The 20193-nt window shown below is 43.0% G+C and overlaps 2 protein-coding genes and 1 long non-coding RNA gene across 3 annotated transcripts in view; 2 read left to right on the plus strand and 1 right to left on the minus strand.

Moving 5' to 3' along the window:
* LOC116284012 (uncharacterized) overlaps positions 1-20193 on the plus strand; it is a 45015-nt gene that overhangs the window by 12500 nt on the left and 12322 nt on the right.
* LOC140686723 (uncharacterized) lies at positions 693-16361 on the plus strand. Its single transcript, XM_072941050.1, has 5 exons — positions 693-1416; positions 7860-7920; positions 12465-12591; positions 13052-13165; positions 14903-16361. The coding sequence occupies exons 1-5, from the start codon at positions 1142-1144 to the stop codon at positions 15907-15909; spliced, it is 1584 nt and encodes a 527-aa protein (XP_072797151.1). The 5' UTR covers positions 693-1141; the 3' UTR covers positions 15910-16361.
* On the minus strand, positions 7046-7558 carry LOC140686724 (uncharacterized). Its single transcript, XR_012060566.1, has 2 exons — positions 7474-7558; positions 7046-7342 (listed from the first exon to the last, which is right to left on the minus strand). It is a non-coding gene; the product is annotated as an uncharacterized lncRNA (long non-coding RNA).

The raw sequence follows: 20193 nt of genomic DNA on the forward strand, positions 1-20193 counted from the left end.
GGTAAACAGGTACTTCTGGCCATAGATTGAGTGAAGGTGAAACTCCGTGGTTCTTGGGCCTTTTTCTTAGCGGTGTATATGTGTAGTTGACTCAGCAGTGGCAAGGCTGGCTCCCTGGTTATAGCTTTCCATCTAATTCATTTCTGGTTATAGTTGTGTTTCTCCTCTTTTCACAGCCACTCCAACACTGAAGCTCTAACATGAGTTGTTGATTTAAAAAAACAAAATACAAAAAAAAAACCAATGTGGCTGCATGATTTCTCCCTTAATCTAGCTACCACTGCCATGTTTCCCCAAGGAATAGGCCTCCAGCAGGGTATTTCCTGCATCTCCCTTAACTGCCTCTGCCCTAGCCCTCATCCCACCGGGCTGAGACTTCTAAGTAGCACCTTCAGAGAGGTCTCATTTTGTACATTCCGAGTACCCCACACCGTAATAGAGATTAGGCAAGCTGTGGGACAGATGTCTGCCTGCTCCTACAGGTCAGTTTAAATTGTAATGTGCTCCTCTGACAGTCCTCAGCATTTACAGTGTGAAATCGAGGAGATTCTCTAGTTTCTAGCCTTTGCCTGGAAAAGTTAGCATACAGTATGTGAAATCTTGCCTTGTTAAGACCTTAGGGGTTAAAGGGAACAGTGATTGAGCCGACTTCAGACTGTTAGGTTAATCTTTACCAGTCTAGCTCCCGGACTGGCTCCCAGGGATAGGGGAGGGATTAAAGAGACATAAACATTTGTTTCTATATGTGATGCCACGTCCTGGAGGCCACAAAGCCCCACTTTTCCGTCATAGTTGCACACGGTCCTGCTGTGGCCACATCTGCAGCCGAACGCTGGGCATCTGCAACACTCTTTTCAGAGAGATACCGGACCACGCAGGCCTCGCGCGTGAGCACCCGGGACACGCACCACCGAGAGGGAAACCTCCGGGCTTCCCAGAGGGGCCGGCGGGCTCCGCCCTGCTTCCGGCTCGCCGCTGGTTGGCGGAACTCACGGTCTGGCGGGAGAGAGGACCTGTGAGCCGGGGCCTGTCAGGCGAGGCGTCTCGGCTCCTCCGTGGTCTGGGCTAGCTTGAGAGCCTTGACCTGGAAGAGTCTGGGCGAGGGGGCCCGTGACTTGGGCCCCCACACCTGCCAGCAGTGATGGGTTCATCCATCTTCCTCAGAGTTTTCTGCACCCCTTTCTGTGCCCTCCCTCCTAGTGGGCAGCTGGAGATGCTGCCATCAACTGCTTACCGGTACTCCGAGCGGGCCTGCGCTTGGCGTCGCCGAGCGGGGCTCTTGAGCTCTTTTACCGGCTTTGACCCATGGCCGGGCCTCCACCTGCGTTTTGTACTGTGGGCCTTCTCGGGCCAGGCGCCCCCTCCCGGCTTTCTCTTCAGAGGAGCCCTCTCGGACGTCGCGTCAAAGTCGCACAGGTTGTAACCAATACTGTTGCAAGGGGGAAAGTGTCCAGGGGGAACTGAGCTCAGCTTCGGCTTGTACAGAGGTGGCCCGGCCTTTGAAAGGGAGAATGAGGGAGTAGGGAGGAGGCGAGTGGAGGCTCCGTAGAGCAGAGGATCAAGTGAAACTCGCCTGGGTTTGCTAAAGGCGCTTGTGGGAGTTAGGCTCCCTCCCGCGGAGACTGGGAGACGGAGGGAGACCCTGTCTGCAGGAGATGGCTGGAACACACAGTACACTCTTTTTTTTTTAAATTTGGGTGGAGGAGGTAGTTAGGTTTATTTATTTATTTTTACAGGAGGTACTGGGGATTGAACCCAGAACCTCGTGCATGCTAAGTATACGCTCCACCACTTGAGCTATACCCTCCCCCCATAGTACACTCTTCTGACAGCCTTGAGTTTTCTCAGGCAGACATTCTTAGAGGGGGTAGGGTCGTCCTAGGGATGTGGCCTTGAACTGTTGGAGATGATGTTAATGTTTTGTTCAAGTGTTTATAAGCCAAGGTTAAGGCCTAGCCGAGAAAGGGCTCAGAGGTGCCTGGTTAGAGTTTGGTCAAGTCACTGGACACATTCGGTAAAAACTATCTTCTGTTCCAACCCAAGCAGTCACTGAGGCCTGGATTATCCTCTAGCAGAGCCTCAGTTCTGGATAATGGGGTATGGTGGCATATCTTGAGAAGCACTGTGCCCTGCCAGTAGGTAGAAGGAGAAGTTATAATTATAACTCTGTGGGTGAGGGGAGGGGCCAGGATGCAGTGGAGTGGTAGGGCAATCACTGTTCTTAGAGTTCCAGGAGTCCAGGGATGGTGGTGAGAGATGTGAAGGGGAGCAATGCACCTATGGGCTGCAAGAGGGGAGCAGTTTCACTTGGAGCTCTTTTCTCCTTACTTAGATCTGAGACTTTTCTAAAATCTGAAAGCTGTACAGGAAACCAGGGGACATCAGCCAGGCTTCAGACAGCGTGGTCCCAGGTGAGCAGGCTTCCTGACAGCTTTTCTTAAATCAGCTCTCAGAGAAGTCAGTGTAGGACTCAGGCCTGACTTAGCTTCCCCTTTGCCAAGCAGTTGTGGCAGGTGTGTATGTGTGTTTTATGCACATGAGAATGTGTTTGGGGAAAAGTGGTTTGAGCTAAGACGAGATTATCCAGACTCGGAGATACCTTTGGTTAAGAGAGAGGACATGATTTTCAGAAGATCTATTTAGTTGCCTGAGAGGGAAGCACCTACCAGTACAATTTTCTAGAAGCTAGAAATACACATCATTTTGTACAGACACAGACTACCAACAGGCAGGCCTCCTGTGTCAGTAGTTCACACCTGTCTTTGGAGGCCTTGGGACTTAGAAGAATTTGGAAGACACCTTGGGGATACTAGGTTAGTAGAGCATGAATCTAGGAGGGACAAGAGGAAGACTGCAAAACCAATGACATTAGGCAGTTCAGACAATTGTTAGGGAAACAGAGAAGGACTAAGTAGTGCAGCAGAGGCTGTGGGGTGTGGAGCCATGGACTTCTTTGTAATATTTGCAGGGTGTTTAAAATGCTTTCCAGCTCCCAGAAGAAACTATGGGTATTGGTTGGGCTTTTCTAGCTGTGTGGCCTCGAATGCCTTCTGAACTTCTGGCTTCAGTTTCCTTACCTGTAAAATGAGGATGGTAATAGGATCGACCTCAGAAGTGAAGGTGGAAAGAGATGATGCTTATAAAAGCCTTCACACAGTTTCTCGCAATATGAAGCTCCCATAAACCTTAGCTATTACATAAAGACTGTTTGACTAGTGCAAAGAAACTAAATGACTATAAATGGAGAGCAACAAAGTAGTGTACTTTAAAACATCCTAGCTTTTACTTTGAGATTGCTATTGCTATCTAGATTTCTCTGTTTAGTTTCAATATCTATTGATATGTGTAGTTACAAAAGGGAGCTGGGCTGGAGCAATGTGCAGCAGATGCCTAAATACAGCAGACTTCGATTATACAGTGTGTGAAAAGGCCCCATCACTGGGCATTTGACACAGTAGGGGAAAAGTCTCTGAATACTGTAGCACCTGCTGCCATGTAGGAAAAGCCATTCCTGGTTCGGTTACTATCCAGGCCCTCTGTCATGTAGTTGCACTAACTGAAGATTCCTTTGTAATTAAAACCTTTCTGGGTAGCACTAAATTTCACACAAATATGTTAAAAGTAGTTCTACATCGATCACTTTGCTAATAGTACTGAAAATGACAAGCCTGCTGCTCTCTAATTTTTCATAATTGTCACTAACAGACATGTTTCGCCTCCTCTTTAATATTTATAGGCCCTACTCCTACTTGGAGTATGTTCTGTTAATCACTATTTAAGGACTGTGTAACAAGAAAGATGTGTATATTCTTATTCTAAGAGAAGAGACTATAAAATGACATATACATTCAATTCCTTAAAGTTATGTGTGCTTGTGAAGGAGTCTTGAAACAGAATAAGCAAAATTAAAATGCTTAATGTTTAGATTGCGGGATTCAGGGGGCTTTTCCTTCTATTCTTTTATAACTGGTATGCAATAGGTAGGACTTAGGAAAAAAATCAAAATTCAAACTTAGTGCATTCAGATGCAGTTTGAGCATCCGGGTCAGAGTCTACAAAGGGCATTTATCCCAGAGTCACTGTCAGATCATCTCTAAGAAAAACAGTTAAATTATAGGAAAAAAAGACAATCATTTTGATTTCTGGAAATTATATTTATTGACTGTGTTTTCCAATAGTGATTAAGAAGAAAGCTTTTGGGTGATAAGTAGGGTCCAGGCAAGTTGTACACACACCAGCTTTCTTCACAGCTAGCCTATAGGTGACAGGAACCTCTTAAGAACCATTTTACAGTAGCAGTTTAGAGCAGGAGAGGAGAACTTGGGATCTCTGCGGTCCTGTTTGATGGACAGGACAGGAATTTGTCCAGCTCATGACCCATCAAATAGGGGCAAGAACACTGGGAAGGCTGAGTTAGTTTATGCCTTGAATTATTTGCACTTGTCCTTGGTAGGTAGAGAGTTTATTTAGAAAGACTTTGATAGTGGTAGATTTCAGAGACCCACTCCTGATGGCTTTTTTATTTTTTATTTTTTGGAGTGGGGAGGTAATTAGGTTTATTTTATTTATTTATTTAATTTTAATGGAGGTACTGGGGATTGAACCTAGGACCTTGTGCATGCTAAGCATGCACTCTGCCACTGAGCTATACCCTCCCCCACCAGTTGGTGGCTTTTTAACAATGACAAAAGAGAATAAGTGCCCATCTAAAACAATGCGTTACATGCAATGCAGGAAATATAACATCTTCGGCTGAGTGAGAGAAAACTCTTACAAACTATACTGCCAAGAAAGAAAATGTAAAAGACTGCTTCTTCAACACTTAACAGGAATAAGGTTTTCCCAGACGTTCGAGGACTAAAGGAATTAGTATTAAAAGTAGGTTTTAGGCTTATAGTCAGAACAGGAACGTTGGGTAAATGGTGGCAAGATGAAAGAATACAGGCTAATTGAGCAGGAGGAAGAGGAATTTCCTTAGAAGAAAGCCCGAGTCCATAAAAGCCAGGCCAGGAAGATATAATAGGGAGTAGGATATTCCTAGATATAAGTGGCCCTGAAGATATGACTAAACGTCATTATGTGAAGGTGTGCCCAAGCAGAGGAAGGGAGAATAAGAAAGACATTGGGTCTAGAAAAGCAGGGTCCACTGTGGGGAAACAATGAAGACTTAGGATGATGGCTGTGCAGTGGGGGTGGAATCTTCTGTCCTCATACCAGGGAAGGTTTGTGAAAGGTTTAGGATCTCATAAAGTCAAGTAGTGGCAAACAAAGACAACTAGGAATTTTTCAGAAAGCTGTACGATAAAGGAAATACAATCTTCGTATACCATTTGGCTCTGCAGTGAGCAGTGTTTTCACGGTGTAGGGAAAAGGTCTTTCTGGGTTGTTGGAAACACCAGAGGTAGAGATGTTGTGGAGAGACATCTAGGTGCTGACTCTCCTTCCCCTGGCACCCACCACCATGATCACTATTGCCACCTAACTGATTCTGGGTTTATTTCAGCAACCAAAAGGACCCAGAATTTATCAACATTCCTTTACAGAGAAGTGCATATGTATGTTTTTGTGTAGATGCTTTTGGTTAGCTTACCTCGAGTATAAATGGCTCAAAAAAGATGAGCTACTCCAATAGTGAAGGACCCACTTCAGTATTTTACCCGAGCAACAGCTGTCAGGGGTGCACGGGGACCATGTAAATTTCTGCTGAGATATGCAGCATCTGCTTCTGCTCTCTGTGGTTACCTCATTTCCAGTAAGATTTTATAAAACTTCGCTAATTAAATCTCACCTAGCTGTATGTAAATGTTGCATTAAGTTTTCTCAGGGTTATTTGTCAGTTTATAGTAGTGATAATTTTGCATGTTTGCATTAGTTACACGTTTCTTTTGTCTTTACTCTTTTTGTATAAATGTTCAGATAAAAGGGCATTATACGTATACATGGTAGGGTTTTAAGTATATTGTTTATAACATTTTAAAGAAACTGAATGAAGATGGTTACACAGCTATGTTGTAATTAATGTAAGAAGTAATCTTTTTGTGTTATAATTAGTCAAATGTTGAAAACAATTATGTATTTTCTTAATGAAATTTGTGTTCTAGCATACTTTGTAATTTCAGAGCTTGGATATGCATAAAATCTTTCCCATGGAAATTAATGCTATAATAGTTTAATTGACTCATAATAAATTTGCCTTAAGTTTTTTTGTTTTTAAACACATTGCCCTAATACGGGGAAAATGCTGTTGTTTAAAAGTCCCTGCAGAGTAGCCCGATCCTCAAACCCTTTTCCTGATTCCATGTAGCCAAGAGACTGCCCCTCCCCAACCCAGGCAGAAGTCTGGAACTAACTGCAGTTTTTTTAACTGGTGAACCATAGATGTTCTTTTCTCAGGGACACAATGCAAAGCTGAAGGGCAGGAGTGAGGTACCCAGTCCTTGAAATCTGGAATTGTCAAAGGATATAAGCTGAATCCTAGGCTCCTTTCCCTGCTCAGCTTCTAAAATGCTCAAACCACTCTTCCTAATCTTGGAGAGGAAGGAAGACAGTTCTAAACAGCACAGCGGTGCTTGGCAAGTAGAATCCATGTCTCTGAAGCTATTCTCAGGGGAAGGATTAGAGCCCTCAAGGTGAAACAGTCTCCCATGTTGGCAAACTCCAACAAGAGCTTCTTGGGTTAGGGTGGAGACATCTGCTTGGATTGTAAATCATGGTGGCTATCCAGTTGACAGGTCTAGCTATGTAGTGGGGTGCCCAGACAAGTCTTTGAGGATGGAATGTTTCTGAAGACTGGCAAAGGATGAATCTAGAGAATACTCATCCCAGGATAAGAAACATTTAACTTAGTATCAAGGAACCATTCATTATTCACAGAGCAGACTGCTGGGCTATTAACTGAAATCTCTCTCCAGGCTGGGCCTGGAACACACATCCGTGTATTTGGTGGGAAAGGGCTCTAACGCTACATGTTAATAGCTCTTTCTCTAAACTGTGCCACACACTGGAACCCAAGCAGCAGTTGTATCTCTAAAAACAAATAACACAATGAAAACAAGGCAAACTTGCCAGCACTTATTATGTGCCAAGCACTACTGTAAACACTTTGCCAATACATGAACTCATTTGAGATTGGTACCACCATCAAACCCATTTAACAGACAATGAAACAGTTAAAGCAACTTGCTGCTAGTCACCCAGCTGACAAGTGGTGCAGCCAGGTTTCTTGACCTAGGTAGTTCGTGAAGTGATGGGCTCCCCTCTTTCCGTTTCCAGTCCTCCTACAGCAACTAGCCAGAGAATCCAGGGCCCTCTGGCACATGTGGAGCAGTGGTCCCCCCAGTACCTGGAAGGGCATCCAGAAGTAGTGAACGCTAGAGAACCCTGGGTAATTCCCAGTCTGCGGCGTAAGCCAGCCATCCCCTGGAGGATGTCAAGGACCCGAGCCTCAGGCGGGCAACTCTGCCTGACCCTTACCATCTCCCAAACCAGGAGCAGGACGGTTGCGGCAGGGATAGGGGACCACAGAGATGGGAAACTTCCGAGGCTCCTAGAAAGGAAGGGAGACGGTTAACGCACTTCCGGCTGAGCCTGTCGGAAGCTTTTCAGAAGCCGGCGGTCCCACGCTTTCTCTGCGCCTGCGCCGCGCGGAGTTAGTGGTTGCCTGGGATGCTGGTGCCGGCGTCCGGGTGACGGATTCGCTTTCTCCGGGCGTAGTACCGGGTTCTCCAACCTCTGTGCCTTTTCAGTGAGGGAGTAGCGGGATGGAAAGCGGCTAGGGCGGACAGAGGTGTATGCGGGGTGCGAGGCAGCATCAGTCTTAACTCTTGCCTGTTTATTTTCTTTTCATTATTACTTCTCAGGACCCAGAGGGCAGTGTGCGAAGCAGAGACGCCTGCCATGCTCCAGATCACCTGGCGCCCGGTGAGCGAGCATCCTCCAGCCTCTGTGGCTGCCTTTCCCTGCCCTCTCACCCCTTCGCTGTCAAGAGAGCAGGTGTCACCTCTGCATACAGGTTCAGGCCTGTGACTTCCATTGTGCACCTGTCATTGTTGGGTGTGTTTAGGGGAGGGGAGGAGTTAAGGGGAGTGGAGAAATGAGAATTCCCAAGGTAAGACATAATCAGGGAAGAAAAAGATAAGTAGTGTGGGGGGACTGATCGGGACAGATTTGACAATTAGGGCTGAAAAACAGAAATTCACTAAAAAGTGGAAATCTGCATCACAGCATACAAGGAAGACCCTTTTCACTCTTGTCCACAAAACTGGAAAGTATTTGTTTAGATAAAGCAGTTCTGGTAGTTTTTACAGGTCCCATTGGGTTCTCTACATAGACATGTCATCTATGAATAAACACAGTTTTACTGCTTTCTGGAAAGAAAGATTTCTTTTATTTCTTTTTCTTGCCTGCTTGCACTGGTTAGACCCTCCATTGCAATGTTGAGTAGAAGTGAGTGCGAGTATTCTTGTCGTCTTCCTGATCTTAGGGCAGAAGCATTCAGTGTTTCAACATTAAATATGATCTTCACTGTCAGGTTTGGTTTGGTTTTGTTTTGTTTTTTGTAAATGCCCTTTGTCGGGTTGAGAATGTACTCTTCTATTCCTTTGTCCCCTAGAATGAATTGGAAAGTATTCCTTCCTCTTCAATATTTTGGAAGAATTTGTGTAGAATTGATTACATTTCTTCCTTAAATGGTAGAATTCATCAGTGAAATCATCTAGCATGTAGTTTTCTTTTGATAAAGTTTTAAAATACAGTTTCAATTCCTTTGGTAGATATAGGGCTACTCAAGTTCTCTCTTTCTTCGTGATTGAGTTTTGGTAATTTGGGTCTTCCAGTGAATTTGCCCATTTTATCTAAGTTGTAGAAATTACTGGCTTAAAGTTGTTCATTTCTTTATTATCCTTTTATTTGCAGTGCATTTGTACTTTTTTTATTACGAATATTGGTAATCTCTTTGTTCTCTTTTTTTCTGAGCAATCTGGCCAGAGGTTTATAAATCATATTGATATTTTCAACTGCTTTTCTGTTTCTTTGATTTTCTGTTTTGTTTTATTTTGTTTTGTTTTGTTTTCTGTTCTATGCCATTAGCTTCCATTTGGATCTTTATTTTCTTTGTTTTGCTTACTTCATGCTAAATTTGCTATTCTTCTAGATTCTGAAGGTGAAGCCAAGATCATTGTTTTAGACTTTTCTTCTTTTTTTTTATCTTGTAACATAGATTTGAATGCTATAAATTTCCCCCAAAGTACTGCTTTAGCAGAATCTCTCAAATTCTGGTATGTTGTGTTTTTATTTTCATTCAGTTCAGAATACTTTCTAAATTCTTTTCTGCTTTCTTCTTTAATCCCTATGTTACTTAGAAATGCATAATCTAATTCGCAAATATTTGAGAATTTTCCAAGAGTCTTTACGTTATTTCTAATTTAATTCCATTGTAGTAAGCGAACATGCTTTGAATGACTTGAATCCCTTTGATTTTATCAAGACCTCTTTTATAACCCAGAAAATAGTCTGTCTTGATGAATGTTTCTTGGACACCTTAAAAGAGTGTATATTTTGCTGTTATTGGGTATAGTGTTCTATAAATGTGCATCAAGTCAAATTGGTTAATGGTATTGCTCATGCTTGCTACATCCTTGTTAAAAGGGTGTATTGAAATTTCCAGCTATAATTATGGATGTGTCTGTTTCTACTTGCGGTTGCATCAGTTTACCTCATGTATTTGAAGATGTACTAAGTGCATAGACATGTAGAATTGTTGTGTTTTCATGGTGACCTGATCTCTTTGTGGTTATGAATGACCTTCTTTATCTCCTAACATTCTTTGCTCTGAAATCTGCATTGCCTGAAATTAATATAGCCGTTCCAGCTTTCTTTTGATTAGTGTATTTTTTTCAGTTTTTCCTTTTGACATGGTGCATTTTCCCATGTTTTTGCTTTTTAATTTATTCCTTTCTTTATATGTAATGTACATTTCTTGAAGGCAGCATATGGTAGACTTGTGTTGTTGTTTTTTTTTAATCTAATCTGAAAATGTTTGCCTTTTGGGATGTTTAGATTATTTATATTTGATGTCATTATTGGCATAGTTAGATTTGAGTCTAGTTAAATTTGAGTCTGTCATCTCCTTATTTTTCTCATTGTCCCAAATGTTCTTTGTTGCCTTTTCTCCCCTTTTTCTACCTTCTTTAGGGTTAAGGGTATATTTTTTACAATTCAATTTTTACCCCTTCTTTGGATGCATATAAACTATACAGACTATAACTGTTTGTGTTACTATTTTAGATTTCTTTAGTGTTTGTAGTATACATTTTTTACACTTTTATTATTGAGTTATAGTCATTTTACAATGTGTCAAATTCCAGTGTAGAGCACAATTTTTCAGTTATACATGAACATACATTCATTGTCACATTCTCTGGTGGTATACATTTTTAAATTATCACAGTCTACCTTCAATTGCCTCTAATAGGCTCTTTGAGGTTCTCTTACAGCTCATGGATGTTCTGTTGGTTTTGCCTTTATTTTTTTTCTCTCTGTGTTTCGTTTTGGTCAGTTTTTATTGCTATGACTTCAAGTTCATATTTTTTTTCCTGCAATGTCTAATTTGCTGTTAATCCCATGAAGTATATTTTTCATCTCAGAAATTATAGTTTTCATATATAGAAGTTTGATTTGGGCCTTTTAAAATATTTACCTTCCTTATCTCTATTTAACTTTTGAACATATGGAATACATTTGTAATAACCATTTTAATGTCCTTTTCTACTAATTCTAACACCTATAAGTTCTGGGTTGGTTTTGATTGATTGATTAGTCTCCTCATTTAAGGTCATGTATTCCTGCCCCTTTGAGTGGCCAGTAGTCTTTGACTGAATGCCTGACATTGTAAATTTTACCTTGTTGGGTGCTAGCCATTTTTATATTCCCCAGAATCTTCTTGAGTATTTTATGGAATAAAGTTCAGTTACTTGGAAACAGTTTGATTCTTTTTGGTTTTGAATTTTATGATTTGTTAGCAGGATCTGGAACAGTGCTCAGCCTAGGAATAATTATTCTCCACTACTGAGGCAAGAGTTTCCTGAGAGCTCTATGCGATGGCCTGCTGATATGAATTTTTCCAGTATGGCTAGTGGAAATAGTCTCTGTTTCTGGCTCTGTGTGAACACCAGGCCTCGTGCCCTTCAGTCCTTACAAATGATTCTTTCTCTGGCTTTGAATAGTCTCCTCACACCCATTCCCTGGTGAGTACTCTGTTGACTTTTTGAGGGGGACCTTCTGTAGGTAACTGGGATTCTTTCCCTGTGCAGCTTTCTCCTCTCTGGTATCCCGTCCTATAAACTCTGCTGCCTTGGTCTCCTCAGACTCCACCAGGCTCTGCCTCAGTTCCCCCTCCCTGTGTTGCAGCCTGGAAACTCCCAAGGTAGTACGTCTGGGGAGTCCTAGGGCTCACCTCTCTGCTTCCTGTCTCTCAGGGACTGGTGTCCCTCATTACTCGATACCAGTATCTTGAAAACCATTGTTTTCTGGAATTTGTCTCATTTTGGTTCAGGCAGGAGGATGCATCTGATCCCCATGACTCCATCGAGATAAGAAGTGGAAGCTTTTTCTCAGCATCTTAAAAAATTCCTCTTCTACTTTTTCCGTGTGGTCTTTTGCCATCTCGACCCCCTGGTCTTGGTGTGTGTGTTGTTCTTCCTTCTCTGAAAGCCTTTAGGACCTTTTTTGTGTCTCGTTTTTCTGAGGCTTCTCAGTGATGTGCTTTCGTGGGGATATTTTTCATTCATCGTCCTATGTGCTTTGGGGATCCTCTCTCCTCCCTGATGCTTTTACCAAGTTATAAAAAGCAGTTCACACTTAAAAAATCAGGAGCTCGTCCTTGGTTCTGTGGTGTGAATCAGCCTCCTTTTCATTTGCTTCCTCCTCCACCAGCAGTTAAGATTCAGCTTTCCCTGCTCTTCTACATACTTTAGTTACCATTTATCCTTTTTCTGCCTTCCAAAATTCTGTTAACACCTCTAGTCTGATTTGACTCTTCTCTACTTGGGCCGTTGTGTTGCCGTCACTTCAGTAGGATTAGGGAGGGAGTGGAGATCGGTACAAAAGTGCTGTGGGCTGCATTTATACAGATGTCCCTTGTACATGTGCACACAAAACCCACGTAGAGGAAAGGAGCCAGAGGGACCCACAGGCACACAGAGCAGGACAGGGAAGAGTCGACACAGATCAGCAGGTGGAGAAAGAGCTGTTTGCTGGGGATGACCACAGAGGGTTGCAGCGAGTCTTGGGTTCCCCTGTTGATGAGGGCAATGCTGGCTGAGGGCTGGCTCCTGCGGGGAGGGGTGCTGGGGGTTGAGCACTGGATAGCTGTCCTCGGCAATACCACCAGCCCCAGTAAGTCTCTGCCCTGATACTTAGGCTCCTCTGCCTTCACATGGAGCTTGAGCAGGAACCTGTTGTTTCAGGAGCCGGTGACCTTTGAAGACGTGGCTGTGTACTTTACCCAGAATGAATGGGGCATCCTGGCCCCTGCACAGAGGGCCCTGTACAGGGAGGTGATGCTGGAGAATTACGCAAACGTGGCTTCCCTGGGTATGACATTTCTTCTCCCTGCTGTTGTCTGCCTCTGCCCTTTAAGCATCCTGGCTTCTTTCTTCCTTAGACTCCCTTGTGGGCAGTTGCTCTGAAGGCTGAGCTCCCCAGAGGCTAGTGGGTGGGACGAGCCTTGGGTTCCTAGGTGTTGAAATCTCTGTCCCTCCAATCCTGGGAAGGACTCTGTCCCACATGTGGAGGGAATAATGAAAGCTCTCAGGAGCTCAGCAGAGCCTCGGCCTCTGTCTTCAATTTCTCTGAATATTTGGGACCTGAATAGAGGATTATTCCAGGACTCTGCCTGGCACTGTGGGAATTTCCTCTCCTCTAAGATGCACAGGCTGACTTCACTTTGTCTCTCCCTCCCTGGTTCAGTGCAGGAAGACAAAGACAGGTGAGAGGGGAACCTGCTTCATGATTCCCTTTATCTTTCTCTTCTTGTTTCTTTCTCCCTGGGCAGCTTTTTCGTTCACCAGACCTGTTCTGGTCTCTCAGCTGGAGCGAGGGGAACGGCCATGGGGCCTTGATCCCTGGGAAGCTGTGGGCAGGGAGGCCCTTGGAGGAGTCTGTCTGGGTAAGCATGAGACCCTCCCGTTTTTGGCCTGCTTTCTTGTTTTCGTATTTCACTGTGTACAAAGCGTTTCTTCTCTTGTGAGACTGTTTTCATTCCTCTGGAATCACTACATGTGATTCTCCACATTCACAGCGGTCGCCTCCCTCAAATGAGGAAGGGCCATTCTCTTTCAAGAAAGGCAAGGCCGCAGGCTTTCTTTGCATGTTCTTGTTTGCCTCCACCTCACCCTCTGCTAAATGACACCATCTGAGCAGCTCTTTTCAGCCCTGTCACTTGGAAACATTTTATTTTTCCAACAGTTTATTTTGTGCAGGGATGAGGATGTCAACCACCTTACAAGGAAAATAGACTTCCGAGGGCCTTTCTGGCCATCCACGTATTGACAGAGCATGTTATTTCCATGGGAAATTGAAGTCTGAGTTCCCAAACACTGACTTGGCACATTTAAAAATTTTATTTTTATGATGGAAATTTCCACTCATATGCAGACACCAGCCAAGTTCACCCTACATATCCCTCACCTCAGTGGTCACCAATATCCTGCCACTCTTGTTTTATCTTTCCCTCGTGGACACCTCAAAATAAATTTTTTAAAACAGACGAATGTTTGAAGCAAAACTTCTAAGTTTGATTGACATAAGAATTAAAAATAACACAGTGTATATATGTATATATATTTTGCCATTGTTATTCTGCTTCACCTCTTCTCTGCCTATTAAAATTTCCTGTGCTCTTCAGAATCTTTACAGAGAATGCCCATTAATAATGCACATTGCCCCACCCCTGCCCCAGCCTTGTGTGCCTTTTTTGGATGTGACCCCAAGACTTCAGGTTATCTGGGTAAAACATATTTTCTAAACTGTTTGTTTGTAAACACATGAGGTTTTTGCCCTGGCCTGGAACTCATGATTATATTAGCCTGCAAAAGGCCTCAGTAACAGAGAGAAAATAACCTTTAGGTTTTCCTTTTTGGTTAGTGTAGGATTTCACATTCCATACTGTTGTATTAAACTCTATACACATCCTATATAGCCTTTTAGAAAAAAGGACAAGAATCACTACTTGGCCATCTCTGCAAGTGATGATCATTCTTGGAAGGGTTCTTCACTTACCCAGTGCTCCTTTATTTCAGAGGCAAGCCTGCACTCTGTCCCCTTTCCTTCTGGATGCCATGGTGTTGGCCCTGCCTGATCCCCTCAGCCGCAGCATAGGAGCCTGCTGCTTTACTAGAGCCAACTTGATGACGGATATCAGTTCTCTTTCAAAGATTATGACGTAGATGATGTTCTTAAAAATAAGCAGCTCTTAAGGAATTTCAGCCTGTGGGACCCTTTGTTGTACTTGAGCTGCCCGACTGCCCTTTCTTCTTCAATCTCTGTGGTCTTGCTCTCACCTCGGCCACGCCATTTATCACTTCTTTATATCCACTCTGGTCCATCCCACTTACTGGGGAGAAAGCTATTGGTCCTTTTGCCCTAGTTAACAGTCTCTGTGGCTTTCCAGTCCTCACACTCTTCACAGGAACACCCCTGGCCTCGCCGCTCTCTCTCCCGTGGAGTCTTCCACTTGGGGGGCTCTGCTGTGTGGTGATCTTTGGGAGCCATTGGTGTACACACTGGAAAATATCCACGTACTCAGGGCAAATCAGAGCCTCCTGATTTCATTTCCCTTTATTACAAGTGTTTTCTTTTTGTGATGTCAGAGGCTGACACGGCTTTTTTTTTTTTGTGATATCAGTGGGGGAGATCAGAACTGACAAGGAAGAATCAACTCCTCAGGAGCACATTTCCAAAGGAGTGGAGTCCCACAGACTGACAGTCGGAGGGCCGCTGGGGAACATGCCCCAGCACCTGGACTTTGGGAGCCGCCGGGAGCAGCGGCACAGCCAATGGATAGTTAAGAAGACAGAGTCAAAGAGGAGAGATTACACAGATGCGTCAACCAGGCATCAGGAGGCCTGGGCCGTCGAGAGCGGGGAGAAGCGTGAGAAATGGGGAGAAAACATTAGTGTTAGCCTACAACTCTCTCCTAACCAGACAATTCCTAGTGATCGGATATCTTATAAATGTGGAAAATGTGACAGAGACTTCACTCGAATGGCAGACTTCCACCGACATCAGAGCCGTCACACTGGTGAAAAGTCTTTTGAATGCAAAGACTGCGGAAAAGACTTCAGGTATAACTCCTTACTTCTCCGGCATCAGATAACCCACACTGGAAAGAAACCATTTAAATGCAAAGAATGCGGGAAGGGTCTGAGTTCAGACACAGCCTTGATTCAGCATCAGAGAATCCATACTGGAGAAAAGCCCTACGAGTGTCAGGAGTGTGGCAAGGCCTTTAGCAGCAGCTCTGTCTTCCTCCAGCACCAGAGGTTCCACACTGGGGAGAAACTCCATGAATGCAATGAATGCTGGAAAACTTTCAGCTGTAGCTCAAGTTTCATCGTCCACCAGCGAATGCACACCGGGGAGAAACCCTATGAATGTAAAGAGTGTGGGAAGCGATTAAGTTCCAACACAGCCCTGACTCAGCATCAGCGAATCCACACCGGGGAGAAACCTTTTGAATGTAAGGAGTGTGGGAAGGCCTTCAATCAGAAAATCACCCTGGTTCAGCACGAGCGCGTCCACACTGGCGAGAAACCTTACGAGTGTAAGGTGTGTGGGAAAACCTTTAGCTGGTGTGGAAGATTCATTCTGCATCAGAAATTGCACACACAGAAGACATCTGTCCAGGAGTAACACAATCCACAGCTAGCCTCGTGGTGCCTCTTCTTGTTTCTACCCATTTTCATGCTTTTTAGCAGTGTCATCTCTGTCTTTCCTGAACTGTGCTCATTCTTAACCGTCTGCTGCTTCTCCTATGCGTCTGCATAACTGCAATGCCTACTTCTCTGCCTATCCCACTAGGATGTTTCATTCAGACTCTCAGCTTCCACCGTGAAACCTTCCTCAAGTTCTCTGAGCCCTTGTTTCCCCAAAATGAACTCTGTTTGCGATTAGAAAAGATAAAAAACAAACCCCCAAACTTACGAACATCAAAGAAAAGTTTCCAGATTGAAAGGATACACCAAGTGCCCAGCAAGCTGGACTAGGGGGAACCTCCATCAGAGAACATCACTGTGAATGATCAAAACATCAGGTTTAAAGAGGAGATGCTAAAATGTTTCTAGAGAGAGAAAATAAAAGATCAGGAGCAAGAATGGCATTGGGTTTCTCAACAGCAACATTGCACGTTAGACGACAATGGTGTATGCCTTCAAAATTCTGAGGAAAAATGATTTCCACCAGAATTTTATACTCTCAAGTGTGAGTGTAGAATGAAGGCATTTCAGACCTTGTAGATCTTAAAACTTTATCTCCCATACATCCTTTCTCAGATGTGCAACACTAAACAAAGGGTAAACCGGGAGGGAAAAAAGACAGATATATGCATTCTATATTACAATCTGAACATTGTAAGTGTCCTAAACTCAAAAGCAAAGGGGCCCTGTCTGTGTGGAGCCATCTGCATCTTGGAGGACATTCTTAATAGGGTGCAGACTTTCAGAGACCTCCCTCAGATGCAGGGCCCACCCTCACTACTTCTGGCTCTGCAGTGACTCTTCATACTCAGTTGCAGTCTGTGCCTTTGCAAAAGCTGGGATGTCTGTACTATACCCTTTGAGTCAGATGCAAGGGACTATTTGTCTTAAATTTGTTCATTTCATTACTGTTCCAAGTGACCTCACATCAGCAAAGATTTCCTTGTAACTTCATCTAGTTATTTCTCATGATGGTGAAAGAAGGTACTATTATTTTCTATTACCTGTGGATACAAGGGAAGAAGTAAGTGTGTTCTGTTGCGGCATCCACGTATAAAGCAGCTTGACTTTGCCCACTGCAGGAAGCAGAAGGTAGTGGTTAGTCATTCGGAGCCAGGCTGACTTTGGGATGAACCCAGGCATGTGACCTTGGTTAAGTTACGGGAACTCTGCACTAATTTCCTTTTCTGTAAAATTGGGAGGACCATCTACCTCATAGGTTTGTGTTGAGGATCAACTGCATTAATACATAAAGAAGTGCTTAGAACAGCGAATGGAGCATAATAAACAGAAGTGTTTCGTATTATCATCATGTCATTGATGAGTTTTGAGTTATCACATATATACCAGTGAAACAGTCACCACAATTGAGGTAAGAAACACAGCCATAACCCCCAAAACTTTGTTTATGCCCCTTGGTAATCCCTCTCTCCTGGCTCATTCGAGGCAACTACTGATCTGCCTTCTGTCACTTTGGATTAGCTTTCCTTTCCTAGGATTTTATACACATGCTGTCACACTATACGTACTCTTCTCTTTGGTCTAGTGTCTTACTCAGCAGAATTGTTTTGAGATTCATCCATGTCGCATACATCACTGGTTCGTTCCTCTCTATTGCAGAGTCATAGTCTACTATGGCTGTACCACCATCTGTTTGTCCATTCACCTCTTGATGGGCATTTAGGCTATGTCCAGTTTTGGGTTATTGCAAATAAAGCTGCTATGAGCATTTGGGTTCAACTCTTTGTAAGGATGTGTGCTTCTGTTTCTCTTAGGTAAACACCAGGAATGGAATGGCTGAGTTATACGGTAGGTGTATATTTAACTTTTTCAGTATCTTCAAACTGTTCTACAAAGAAGTTGTCACTCTGCATTCCTACCAGCATTGTGTGAAAGTTCCACTTCTAATATATCTTTGTCTACACTCAAAAAGATTGTCAGTGTTTTAAATTTTAGCTATTATAGTAAGTGCCTGACACTATCTCATTAAGGTTTTAATTTGCTTTCCCTAATGACTAATGATGTTGAGCATATTTTCATGTGCTTACTTGCCTTCCACTAAGTCTTCTTTGGTTAAGTCTCCGTTTTTATCTTTCGCCTATGTTTTTACTGGGTTTTCTTTTTATTGATCTCTGAGAGGTCTTTATTATAGATGCAAGTCCTTTTTTAGGTATGTGATTCCCAAACATTTTCTCCCAGCCTGTGTTTTGTCTTTTCATTCTCTTAATAATATTTTTCTGAAGCACAGAAGATTTTAAAATTGATAAGGTCTAATGTATCATTTTGTTCTTCTGTGGATTATGCTTTTAGTGTCATATTTAAGAAATCTTTGCCTCACCCAAGTTTTTTTTCCTATTTTTCCTTCTAGAAGTATTATAGTTTTAGATTTTACATTTAGTTCTGTCATCCATTTTGAACTAAACTTTGTATAGGGTGTGAGGTATGGGTCTAGGTTTCTTCCTCCCTCTTTCTCAAAATGGGTAACCTACTGCAGCACCATTGTTCATATATGTGTGGGTCTGATTCTAGATTCTATTTTGTTCCATTGATCTATCTATTGTCCATCTTGATGCCGTTAACACCCTGCATTAATTATGGTAGTTTTCGAAGTGTTGAAGTTATACAGTGTTAGTCCTCCTACTTTGCTTTTTGCCGAAGTTGTTTTGGCCATTCCAGGTCCTTTGCATTTCCATATGAATTTTAGAATCAATTTGTCAATTTCTACAAAGTATATCCTGGGATTCTGAATGAAATTGTATTGAACCTATAGATTAATTTTAGTATAACTGGAATCTTAAGTATATATAGTCTTTTAACTCATGAACATGGTAAATATCTCTTTTTAGGTCTTTTATTAATTTCTCTGGGCAATGTTTTATAGTTTTTACAGTATAGGTTTTTCACACATTTTCTCAGATGTATGTGTATTTCATATTTTTGATGCTATTATAAATAATAAATTTCCAACCTTAACTCTTGGTATGTAGAAATATAATTGATTTTTGTATTTTGACCTTGTATCCTGCAACCTTGCACAACTCACTTACTAGTTCTAGTAACATTTCATAGATTCCATAGGATTTTCTGACCTTGAGAATCATCTTCACAAATAACAATTTTACTTCTTCCTTTCCAGTTCTGCATGCATTTTCTTTCTTTTTCTTGTCCTTTTGTACTGGCTAGTGGCTAGGGGTGGAGTGTTTTTTAAGGAGAGCCAGTCTCTGGCATTGGCCAGGTGAAGGACATCTAGCTCCAGACTTGAATTTTGCTGAAACTTGAACAGACTCCCTAACAGCTGCAAAGGTCCAAGTCTCTTATCTCTCTCTCTTGGTTCACCTTGTCATCTAGCTGCCTCTGGGTCAGCACCGCCTGAACCCTGTCCCTCTGCTGAGACTGTTTGGGGAAAGAATGCGCCCCTTGTAGCATGCTGCCAGTTTTCTTCTCCAGCTCCCCCTGATGTCAGTCATCCTCCCAGTTAGGGGGTTTTATTTGGGCCTACCAAAGCTTCCTGATTTCTTCTCCCTGCACCATGATACCAAAGAGAAATTGCATGTCCAGTTTTGTTTCCCTTCAGATTAGTCCTAATTGTAATAACTGGCTGATGATGTTTTACAGAGCTTGTGGTGTACATGTGCATATGTGTATTGCATCTGTACACATGTGCCTGTCTCTGTAGTCTCATCATAGGGGTTCATTCTGATAGGTTTAGAGAGGAGGCAGTATGCACATGTAAGTACTCATCATGCTGTTGTTCCTGGAAATTTAATTCTATTTAAAACAATTGATTTGCATAAACTTTACCATAAAAATAGTACAGGTTTTATAAAATGAACCATTTCTATGATAGGTAAAATCTCTGTGTCAGGCAGCCTCCACAGTGGTCCTTAGTGATTCTCATCCCGGCATTCATGCCCTCATGCCTTTTGCTCAACACTGAATCATGACTGGTCTGTGATGATAGTATGTTGAGACAGTGATGGGACATGACTTCCAAAGCTAGGTCATAAATGACATTGAAATTATCCTCAGCCTCTTGGATTGCTTACCTTGGGTAGTAGTCTGTCACCACGTGGTGAGGACACTTAGGCATGTGCAGATACCCATGTGGGAAGGGATTGAGGTTTCACACCAATAACTAGTACCAACTTGCCAGCCATGTGAGTGAGCTATGAGGAAGTCAGATCATCCAGCCTCAGTCCAGCTTTCAGATGAGTGCAGCCCC

The sequence above is a fragment of the Vicugna pacos genome, chromosome 17 (assembly GCF_048564905.1).
Source record: "Vicugna pacos chromosome 17, VicPac4, whole genome shotgun sequence".
Lineage (NCBI taxonomy): Eukaryota > Metazoa > Chordata > Mammalia > Artiodactyla > Camelidae > Vicugna > Vicugna pacos.

Coding starts and splice junctions, on each gene's coding strand:
- LOC140686723 (XM_072941050.1), top strand. CDS start 1,142: ATGGGTTCATCCATCTTCCTCAGAGTTTTCTGCACCCCTTTCTGTGCC. Junction 12,592..13,051: donor CGCAAACGTGGCTTCCCTGG/GTATGACATTTC, acceptor CTCCCTGGGCAG/CTTTTTCGTTCACCAGACCT. Junction 13,166..14,902: donor CCTTGGAGGAGTCTGTCTGG/GTAAGCATGAGA, acceptor TTGTGATATCAG/TGGGGGAGATCAGAACTGAC.